The 12,029-nt window shown below is 40.2% G+C and overlaps 1 protein-coding gene across 1 annotated transcript in view; it reads right to left on the minus strand.

Annotated features, from left to right (window-relative positions):
- The window catches only part of pcsk2 (proprotein convertase subtilisin/kexin type 2), a 58,724-nt gene extending 47,154 nt beyond the window's left edge, over positions 1-11,570 (minus strand). The window contains exons 1-5 of the mRNA XM_039783235.1: positions 11,388-11,570; positions 9,413-9,517; positions 5,501-5,614; positions 4,950-5,058; positions 4,238-4,275 (exon numbers count right to left, since the gene is read on the minus strand). Coding sequence (XP_039639169.1) covers positions 4,238-4,275; positions 4,950-5,058; positions 5,501-5,614; positions 9,413-9,517; positions 11,388-11,570 — 549 coding nt within the window. The remainder of the gene's footprint in view (positions 1-4,237; positions 4,276-4,949; positions 5,059-5,500; positions 5,615-9,412; positions 9,518-11,387) is intronic.
- Between the last annotated feature and the right edge of the window lie 459 nt (positions 11,571-12,029).

A 12,029-nucleotide genomic window follows, 5' to 3' on the forward strand; every position in this document is an offset into this window, starting at 1 on the left:
CACACACATTGTTGGATTCAAGATCTGAGGGAAAGTCTCACACTTATTGCTCTTTATTTTAACACTCTTCCAAAGCTCATTCAAGCTATTGCATGTCATGTCACTTGGAGTGGTATCTGTTTTGCTCTGTAACCCAGTAACAGGTGCTTTGTGTGGTCATGAGTATGGGGAAGTCACAGTCGTGTTCATGAGCAATAGAACTGAACAGATCAGATCAATCTTTGGGGCAGTTTCCACACTCTGGCCTGACAGCTCTGCTGGCTGACATTTAGAGGAGATGACTCAGTCAGCGACAAAGAGGAAGCAAAACGGCAAAAGCTTACTGACCCAATGGAGAAACGCCGTAATTATCACGATGTGGAGCAGGTGACTAGAGGAAAGTAGCAACACTTACGGTCCAGAGAGGTTCATACCTTTGTGATTGTTTAAGGAGATGTGATGATAAATACAAGGGTAAATGTCATCTTAATGTATCTCATTTGTGATTACTTCTTCTTTTCTTTTGTCTTTTTTCTTTATGTTAGATATGTAGATGTCAAAGGTACAATAAAAAACTAATATATTTTTAACAGGTGGCACAACACCAGCGGTGAAGCTGGTTAGAAATGTGAAAGGTTTAAGAATTGGCTTGACAATGTTATTATTCACAGTGAGAACACTTGTGAAGGAAGAACATGTTGCTCCCAAACAGGCTTTGTGCTCACTCACGTCAGGAGTGTTATTTTTTTTTCATTAAATGGAGCGAAAAAGTGCTGAGCCCTGGTAATAAATAACACAGGGGCATGTCCATGAATCACTTTCTGTGCTTCTCAAGCTCATATCTTCTGCTATCAATCAGACTCTGGTCTTCCTCTGGTGTCCTGTGAGCAACCAGGGTCAGAATAATGGATTGTACCAAGTCTCAGCCACCTCACCTTTCCCCGGCAACCCACGTCTGTTCACCGTCCTCGGAGCAAATGATAGCAGAAGGCAATGACTCTAAGCTGCAGTTGTGGAGGCCAGTATGCCCTGTATTTCTAAACATAGATAAAGTTTTGGAATGGAATCTATGGGAATTAACTAAGTGCCGTATTAGCATTTTGAATGTAATTTTGAATGATTGTACTTTACTTAAATATTTCCAGTTTCTGCCACTTATTTTGTCCACAATATTGTTCATTTTACTCCACTACATTTACTGAATTTTGGAGTTACTGGTTCATTTTCAGATTTAGGTTTTACATAAAACATGTGATGTGTTAAAGAATATATAGATTATACTGGTGGTTCCAAACCCTTTTGGCTTGTGACCCTTATGTAAAAGAAGTAACTTGATGTCTATGAGTCTATCTATATAAAGTAGTTCAAACTAGCTCCAGCTACAACAGTAAAATGCTACTTGCTTCAATACAATCTGTATCATGTCATATGACATAATACAGATTGCATTGAAGCAAGTAGCATTTTACTGGCGAAGCATTGCTGCTCTCTGCTCTGGGTTTCTCAGGTGCTGCAAGCATATCACTCCGCCCAAGTAGCAGAAGTAGCATTGCTTTGCCTTTCTGAGAATATAGTTCCCAGTTTATATACGGTTAGAAGATGGCTGTGTCTCATGTGACCTTGTTATTTGTACACCCTGTGACTATACAAATCACAACATGTAAATGGGAACATGTTGGTGTTATTTTGTCACTTATTCAGAGCAGTAGGCTAGTTGGAACCTATTACCTCCAGGATCTGTGCTAGGCTAAGCTACCGGTAGGGCCGTCGGACAGCGTTACAACACGCACGGAGATGAGAAGGGTATGTATGGACTTATCTAACTCTGGGGGTTACAGTGACTAAGCTAAAGTCCCAATAAGTCGGCATATTCCTTTAAGTAGGATTTTGAATTTAGGATTTTTACGTGAAATTGAGTATGTTTACATTGTTGTACTGATACTTTTACTTGAGTAAAGGATCTGAGTGCTTCTTCCACCAGTAAAAAGGCAAATGTTTTTTAATCCAAAGTCATTTTGTTTTGGATGTGTTTTATTCGTGATTTATTACTACATGTAATGCATATAATGAAGAGGACTAGGCACAAACAAAACATCCTTATGTATCTCTTTTAGGGCCATTTATCATGTTACCATGGTTGATTTCAATAGTCCATTTGGTGCTGATAACCTAATCTATGATCTAGGAGAGCGGGTGCAGGATTGCTGTATAATGGGACCGTTCTTGAAAGTCCTTTAGCAAGATGCTTTAAAGTCAAAGACGAAATAAACTATTTCACAAGGTCCAGGCTTAAAGGGAAGACAGATACTGTCCGTCTATTCTTGAAAAAAATGGTCGTGAACATCACTTATTGCCGTTTCACAGCGTCACTCATCTTCTCAAGGTAATTTTAGAGACACTCTCGCTTTTTCTCTCTTTTACTCCCTCTCTCCATCTCTCATACACATTCAAACAAAGGCAACATTTTAGATCAACTTCATGGTAATGTGACATCATAACATGTTGTCATGGTAACTTCCCAGCAGGGTGTAGAAACACTTGCAACAACATATTCCACAGAAGGGACACAAAACCCAACAGCACACCTCAGCTCTTTCAGCACAATTCTCTTTGAGACACAAAAAACCCTGTCATCTACTGATCGATGCTGCCGTTACCTAGAATTCCTCCAAATACTGCCGTAGCCAAACACAATACCAGCATTGATCAGGTGCTGGCAATCTTAAAGGTAAAAAGAGTGACTGCATAAGCTTCGTTGCAGGAATTAGGTCAAACTCGACATCATATTTGTATTATAAATAGACTGTTTCTCTCCTTTTTATTTACATCAGTGATGTTCACCGCTACTCCTATCTAATATTAAATACTGTTAAAGGTTGGAAATAAACATCACTTTTTTTATTTATTATATCACTTAGCAGCATAATACTAGAATCTGTATGTATTTATGCAAAAGTCATTTAAAGTACCATAACTATTGGCATTTGCAGGTAAATGTGCTATAGAATTGAACTACCACGTAAAAAATGTCTCATCTCAGGACACACACAATCACAGAATTAACTATCCATATCAAAATAAATCTAATGAGCTATTAGAGTATGATCATCACACCAAATGGGAAATCTGGCAAAATAAAAACGCCCTCGTCTGAACTAGCATTTGCCTGTCCAAAGCAGATATGCATATACACACACAGATATCCACAACCACACAATCAATCAGTCCGAAAGACGTTATAACCCAAAATGACATTTTATTGTGTTTTTGTTTATAGTCAGCTGATAGTACGAGGTATTTGTGGGTGGGTTAACAAAACAGTATTACATACACATTGTCTGTCTCTCTCTTGCACACGCTCACACATACACACACTATAGATCTATGCACAGCGTGATCCATCAATCCAGTAGAGCGTGCTCCTGCATCACCCCAGCTAAGGCTGATTGTTATTTTTGGGTAAAAGGCTCATCAGTGTTCACAGGCAAGAAACAGGCAGGCAAACATAGTGGTTAAGTGTACAGACACATGCACACCGGGTAACACTTATGCAAGCCACATTTAAAAGGATCACACAGTGTGCACATGAGATGTGGTGGAAAAGCCAAACAGAGGGCACACTGTACACTGGTGTCATCTTTAATACCTCTTCAATATGTTAGGTGATAGGTGAGATAAGTATGCAAACTCTTGGCATTTCTTAATAAAGAAAGGGGGTGTTTTGAGCCCAATGAAGCACCATGACAGCACTCACTCCTTCACAACATCGTAGTTTCTGTGGAAGGTTTGCATTTGAACATCCTGGATTCAAGACGACAGCACAATGCACTCACACTGACGGATCTGCAAATGTTATAGTCAAATCAAACTAAGCCTTCTGCATTTCCTTGTTCCATTTAGCAATTCATATTGTCCTTTAAGGTTTTATCAGTATTCTGGAGATAGAGCATCACATTATGCAGTGCCAACTACCCTGGCATTATCTCTGCTTGTGACAGATCGGCCTGCCATTGTGCCTGCCACAGTGCAGTGTGCATTAACATTAAACAGCTTGGCTGGCCGTCTGCCTGTCTCTGCGTCCTCCAGGAATACAAGGAGACTCGGCAGCCATGAAGGCAACGTGGAAATCACCTGTCACTGCCAATGGCACACCACACAAAGCCCATGAAATCCACCACCTGAACCCTGCTTCACTTATTAACAACACTTCAAAAAAAATGAAGAAAAGTATGAATTTCAATAACATTGGGGTACTCACATAATTTGATGCCAGGTCTGGATGCAGATAGTCGATGCCTGTAAATGTGATTTTCGACATTAATTAGTGATAGGATTAAGCATAAGAGGGAGTGCTTTACAGAGGATAGTGTGACCTCAAGAGAGCATACAGGAAGTAGGCAATAAGGTGAGAAAGGATCAAATGCTTCGTTAGGCATTGAGAAAATTCCACTCCATTATAGGCTTAAATACGGAAATGTTGGAAGGTTTTGGCATTCTGTAGATACAAGGTTTTCATTGCACAGTGGCATGAAGCTTTCAGAAAACTTGGTCCTATGTCTTATATTGCATACCAATTTGATGTACAGTAGTGAATCACCCTTAACAGAGAATGACAAGTCAATCCTAACAATTACATATTCTTCAAAACAAATGATCAGTGGTCACCATACATATTCTGGAAAGCTCAAGATCAAGATTAACTTTATTGTCCCACAAGGTGGGAAATTTGTCGTGGGCACTTAACCCAAAAACAACATATAGAACATGATGCAAATACAATACAACAAACATTAATATGACTCTAATGGTGTGTAAAACACACACAGAGCAACGTTTTCTTACTATTCATTGTACTGTAAATTAAACAGATGTGAACAAAGTAATTAATTAAATCAGAGCGATGAATATAATATAATTGATTGTTATCAGACAGTGCTCAAGGATAAGAAACAACAGCACTTTACACTCACCATCGTCCATGATTGCAATGGTAACTCCTTTGCCTGTGTAGCCCAGTTGCCAAGCTTCAGCCACATTAAGATCCAGCCCAGGGGTCCCGTCTGCCTGGCCTGTGTTTATCTAATCACTCAGACAATATGGAGAACATCCATGACTCATGGCACCCTGGTGTGCCGCCATTAGAAAAATTGTCAATGTGGAGGATGTGTGTGTGTGTGTGTGTGTGTGTGGGAAGGGTAGGATATGGATAAGGACTGCTTGAGGGCGGGAGAGTGAAGGTGAGAAGAAGGGGAAGTAAATGTCAGCGATACGACATGCCAGGTGAGTGACGGCAAGCTTAAAAGTCACGCTTGCCAAACAAGAGGGGAGGAAACTAGGTTGCATGAATGCAGCAATCAGACGGCATGGACAGTATTGGCAAGGCTAATTAATGAATGAATAACAACGTTGATTCAGAAAGTAGTGGGGAATATGCCTGGCCTCTGAGTAATTAAAGTTCAAGAATGTGGGTTGGTGCTGAAGGTCAGGCGGCATGCAGACAGTTGCTTGACTTATTACTCACCAGATACCACTGTTTGGTGAATAGAGGGTCACTCATGTTGACTTCAATATCGTTGATATCTCTGTAGCCTCGCTTCTGACGACTAAAACCCTCTTGCTCAAAGACATTCTTTACCTGGGGAAGAAAGCAAAGTAAATGCCAAGTCAGGGTCAGGATAAAAATATCTCACAAAACCATCTTCTAAAAGGATCATAAAGAGAGCAAAATGAAATCCAGGTGCAAAACAGTGCCTGTCCTGGAACACACACGTAAAACTAGAAATAGGATTTGTTGTGATGGGTGAGATGTCGGCGTGTGCTCCTCGAAGGAAATCAGCAGAACCAGCTGTGATCTACTGTACCATGAAGGCAGAACATCATGTAAATCAAAGGGGTTATTCTTTTCCTCCTAATCAGAGGGGCTGCAGCTGTAGCCAAGGCTCCCAAACTCATCTGCCACACAAGAGATGCAGTCCCCCCCTCCCCTCCCCCCCAAGTACATTTTCAACAAAAAGCCACCGTAATTACACAAATACGCTTGTGTGTCTCTAAATCATCAAAGACCCAGGCAGATGAACAGCTGTGTTTTGAAAAACGAATGCTCACTGAAAGCAACTACAATGCCATTTATCAAGCAGTAGAAAATAACAGAGGACATACATGATGGGGATAAATGTCTTGAAATGTAGGTGCTTGATTGGCTGGCAGCTGGCATCAAAATGATTGGGTGTCTTTGACGATGATGTTGTGTTTTCATTTCTGCTAGAAATCAAGCCAACAATACACTCCCAGTATTTCACTGCCTTCATCTCCTTCAGTAGTTGTGAGGACGGCAATCAACGGTATAGCCAATCAATTCAGACGTTCTAATTTGAAATTGCATCCCATTTCCTGTGAGGTTTCATCAAATAGGCACCTTCACACATTTGGAAAAACTGAAGAGGTTAAGGAGAAGTTAAGGAAGCACGAGTCATTTCATCTATTAGAGTCTGGCAATACCTAAACCACGCATGAAGTGAAGCTCTCAATTTGAAATGCATTACTAACATCTGTTTGTCACCAAGGTCTCATGGACAATGATTTCATTTCAAGGTTTAGGTCCTTTTTGTCTCTTTATGTGTGCATGTCCACTGGAAAGACTAAAAACTGGACTTTCTTTTCAGAAAATAACACATTACAAATAAATATATATCTTAAACATGTCAGTAACAAAAATTCCTTTAATCCTATTTTCATACCTGACATAGTGATGCTAACAATAAAAAAAAAACTAAACGTATTTTCCACAGTATCAATGCTACATTTTGAAAACTGTGGCTAAATGTTTCTCTTGTGCGTACCCTTAGCAAATACACTTTAGTGTGACTGAGAGAAACAGGCATTGTCTGGTGTATTTACCGACACAGATAAGAGAGCAGAGCAGCACTTAAGATGGCCTTTTAAAATGGCCTATGCCTATTTATCCAGATCCTTCTTTTATGGCATACTCTAAGCAGTCAGGAGGCACACACACTGTAAATCTGTAAACACGTCAGTAAGTCCTTTAAATGACAAGTAATTTCTGGGAAAAGATAAAATCACTATAATTGCATATTTATTTTCTGTCATGGAAGATTAAATGGTGAAAATAATTTCACCAATGTTTTGCTTTTCGAAGTGGCCTCATGTTACATTTGTCGTCACATAATACCATTCACATTCTTTCTCCATCCATCATCAATTTATTCCATCACTTGGCAGGAGAGCTGGTATTTCCCTTGAGACAGCATGTCGTACTGCCCACTCACAACATCAAATAAAGCCCATGCCCCAGTATCACGCTTCACCGCTCCCCTTTCTCATTGTCTTCATTTTCCTCCAGGCTTTCCCAGGAATGTGTCTTTTAGAGTCGCTGGATTCTGCTCATTCATAAAGATGTATTATATGCCCACCTTTATTTTATTAAAACGTACTACCCAGTATGCCTTAAATAGATTCTGAATGTATTTGTCTCATGTAAAAAGAAATATGAGAATAAGGAACCGTGGATGGATGGATGTATAGGGTGAAGGTACGGATGAGGGGACGATCATTTAAAATCCATGTGGGACATGAGATGTAAAAGGACAAGAGAGGACAAGGAAGCATAGAGACACATGCAGAGGAATACAAGGAAAAGCTAGTGGGTCAGTCAGAAGTGGGTCAACATGCTTCATTATCAGAGTCCAACAAAGAACAGGGCTTTTGAGACACTATGAAATCGATCCAGTACACTCTACAATACATTCAGGACTGCTGCTCAATTAGACATGTTTCAAGTATAGTAAATGAGTGTGTAATGCATAAATGTGCATAAATGTTCAAATGCAACAAATTAGGTCTTTTCTTTTCGACAAAACTGCAGGTGTAAACTGGGATACGTTTGCCTTGAAACATGGGAGGAAGACACTTCAGAATGATAAACAGGCAACATTAAATCAAACAAGCTGACCTCATTCATTCCAGAGATGTACAGAAATCAATAACTGCATTGTTATATGCATCTGAGCATGTCAAGCATCTGATTAAAACCCAGCATCTGGAACGTCGACCTGCCCATGTCCATGCTGTCTCACTTTTATTATCTGTATTAGCTTGTTGGAGTGGCTCACATTTATTTTCATTAGCACCTCTCACAACCGCAATTAGAGAGGTTAGTTGATTGTCTGCAGCAGGACCTCCACTTTCACGCCTCCAACGGTGGACAGAGCAAACACACCGAGCTCAGCACGCAGCCGAAATGTTTTAAGAGAGACACGGCATGTATCTGTGTTTTATATTATGTAGATTTGTCAATTTATTAATGAGTCCATCGGCAGAAAGTTAAAATACAACTACAGTATTTTGATAATTGATTTAAGTTTTCAAAGGCTTCACAGGACGGCATATTAACACAAATCGTAAAATACAAAAATGGAGCATAACAAGAAAACACATTCAAAGAAAATCCAAAACTATCACCAAAAGGCACGTCAAAGGTAGTTGTTGTAAGTGATTTAGAGTTGGATTTTGAATTAGGGCCATTCCACAGGGTTTTGAGTTACCCTGATGGCAAAAACACAGTCACTTTGTTTTCTTGAGACCAGACAGAAAGAAAGTCAGAAAGCACTAAAGATCTTGCAGCAATGATAGTATTACAGTATGTCCACAGTGTAGTTATAGGTACCAGACCGTATGTATCTATTTATCTACAATGACAAATTGTGTTCTTCTGTCCTTGATTTCCACACATCAATCACAATTTATTAAAATTCACAAATTCAAAATATTTATTTTGAATTGTTCGGTTGGTGAATGAAAGGAGTCCTTTATGATCATTCTGAGGACAGGACGACACTGACTGGGGACAAGTGCTCCTGACATCATCATCATCTGTACACCACAACATTTTCAAAACAGAAAATACTCACACAGTTCACACTCTATACTCGAAATTTCATTAATGTGCATCAACATCAGCATGATAAGTAAATAATCTCTTCATTACAGAATCTCCCTGCTTTTGAATTTTAATTATATCACCGTCATACTATGTTCTTATTTCATCTCACTGGCTATATTGAATAATATGTCTATCCTCATGATGTTGGCTTCTCATTACAGTCAGTGCTGTATTTATCTAGTGGCTTTTGATGTCATGGTCTGTCCCCGGGGAGCTCTGTTTGCTCTGTGTACCTTTGGTGTTTTCTGCATATCAGAAGCGGAAATAAATATTTTGACTTTTGCAAGCTCGGAACATGAAACTTTCTGACTGTATTGTTAAAACACGAATTTCGTACATGGACACTACAGCATCAAAATAACCATTGTCATGCAAAGTGAATGGGGAGCTATGATCTTCTAGGCACATACGTACAGTAAGTACACAGTGTGCTTTCCTCAGTGTGCATCTACGTGTGAGTGTGTGTATGCTTACCCTGCGGTCTTTTTGGAGACGCTGTCTGCTACGGGCGCTGCGTTTGCTCCGTCTCTTTGTAGTGTCCTGAGGGTAGAAGTGAAAGAGCCCCTCTCCAAAGGGAAGCTGGGTAAAAAAAAAAAACAAGAGCGGTAGATGGATAAGGAGCAGAAGCAGAGATGAGAGGCAACACAGAAGCAGCAATCACAAAGTGTGTGAATTGCAAATACAAAATATACAATAGATTATAAATGGAGAAGAAGGAAAGCAGGTCATCTTCCAGGTGGGAACAAGAGCGCTGACTCCCTGGCTTTCATCTAGTGTCTATTTTAAGACACTGGAGAACAGTGCAGGAATGAACCATAATAAATCACAAGGGCAGGGAAATGAGATGCATCATCCAGAGCTTTCCCTCCGGCACTGTGCACAGATTAAAGACCTCCTTATGCTTTTGTAACAGCCAGAGTACGGGTCAATCCTCAAAATAAATGCTTTCAGATGCGCCTGTCAGATCTAACGTGAAAATGAAATTCTCATGGAAGGACAAGGATTATTCTTATCTTCCACCACTCTTTAATTCTACTATTGTTGCCTACAAAATAGATCGTCAAGCTCATGCATGTGAAGCAAACTGCAATTACAAACGTTGCACATCCATTGAATGCTCTTTTAGTAATTAAGTTTTATATATATATATATATATATATATATATATATATATATATATATATATATTGGCTGACGGCAGATCTCTTCCTCTCTTTTCCTCTCTTTGTGCTCACATATGTGTCTCGTTCTTTGTCCCTGTCTAGTTAATTAAGCAACAATAGAAGATAATTCAAATGACATAGACATTGTTTAATGATGCATGTCCCATTAGGACAAATATAGCTGCAGATTACATAATCTGGGAGGCAGGGAGGTAGTAGATGGTGTGTGTGTGTGGGGGGGGTGATCTAGTACAAGGAAAGGAACTAGCAAACAGGACTGGTGATGCTTCACAACCACCACACAGGTATCAGATTGAAACAAGGTTGTTTTAAAAAAAAAAAGAAAACAGAAAAGAAAAGAAAAGAAAATCCCCATTCAGAGCAGCGCAGACATCACTCTGTTCACTGCTACGCCTCACTGGCTAAGGCTCCGGCCAATTTCACCCACACATTTATTTTGACATCTGACAAGCCCCACACACTGTCAGGGAATTATTTCCATTGGTTATGCGAGCTGCATTTGTCAAGCTATTTAAGAAGACATATTTCTCAGGTATGTTAAATGCTATGTCTGGACGGAAGGCCATGTATGTCACAATATGCAATATAAATACACATGACCTGTGTATGTGAGATTTTCTTTTTATAAATGACGCACAATTTCATGTTAAAATGGTAACTCTCTTTAACATACCAAGTACTCAAAGTAATTCAATGTAAATTAACAAGATTCTCATCCTGAATTGAATGCATTAACGTACAAAGATTGGAATGTAGCCTATCACATTTTTAAGGATTATATCAAACCTCAACTTCATGTTGAGAGATGTAATGTAACACAAAAAAGGGGTATCTTTCTTTATAGGACACTGACATTGGATGTGTTTGGAAATATAAATGAATTAGGACTGGGCAGCTTTGAGTCTTCAGGGCCATAGGCCACTGGGCCACCTACAAACCAGTGCCTGCATTTGAGTAGGAATGATGTCATCAAATTAAGCAAAAGTGTAATGAAGTCAAACCAAAATAAAACCCTGAGAAGCCTCTCGGTAGGTTCTCCGCTGGACTGCTTGTGTTGCTACATATAGTGTTTGACTATTTCTGATGGTGAGAATGGATAGAAACGTTGCCAGACAGGTTATTTTATTGTAGCAGTTAATCTGATTGTTTTAATCTGTATAAAACAAAAACATTTAGTCTATTAAAGTTTCTTCCTGAAGAGAGAGAGAAAAAAAATAAACCTTTAGTGCCTGCAATGCGTGACAATTTTATCCGAGCATCCCTACCTTTCGGGCACTCTGGAACCCATGTTGTGTTGCAAGTTGGTGCGCCTCATCCTTTGCGTCCTCGTGCAACTGAACCAGAAGATGGTCCGTTAAGACTCCTTCAGCAGCCTGCGTCGCAAGCAGCAGCGCGTTCAGCAGCACTATAAATCCCACAGCTGTCCCATGTCGGGGAGATCCACGCATCGTGTCTGGCTTGTGTCAATCCGTCTGACTGCCTGCCCGTCGGAGTGAAATCACTGTGTGGGATGCTCCTCACTAAAGATGGGAGGAGGAGGAGGAAGAGGAGGAGGATGTAAAGGGGTCGAATTAAAGCTTTTGCGGACGCATCTCCTCGTCGTCAGTTGATGAGACTACTGGAAGTTGGATTTATTTGACCGAGGTGTAGCCGCTGCTGCTGTGTGGTTCGAGTGGGGAGGTTGTGTGTTGTAGACCAAACCTGCATCATCAGCTTTCTATCTCTCCTTTTCCTCCTCCTCTCATCTGTAATTCATTTACCTTACTCGCTCGGGTAGTTTCTGCGCGTGACGTTGTACCAATGGGCTCCGGCGGGTGTGTCCCGTTATTTCCTCTCCCGGATGCGCTCGGGGACACTTTTCAGCACCTTGGAGAATTCCTCCCATCACCCTCAGAGTTGATGGGAAT

This window comes from Perca fluviatilis, chromosome 19 (assembly GCF_010015445.1).
Source record: "Perca fluviatilis chromosome 19, GENO_Pfluv_1.0, whole genome shotgun sequence".
Lineage (NCBI taxonomy): Eukaryota > Metazoa > Chordata > Actinopteri > Perciformes > Percidae > Perca > Perca fluviatilis.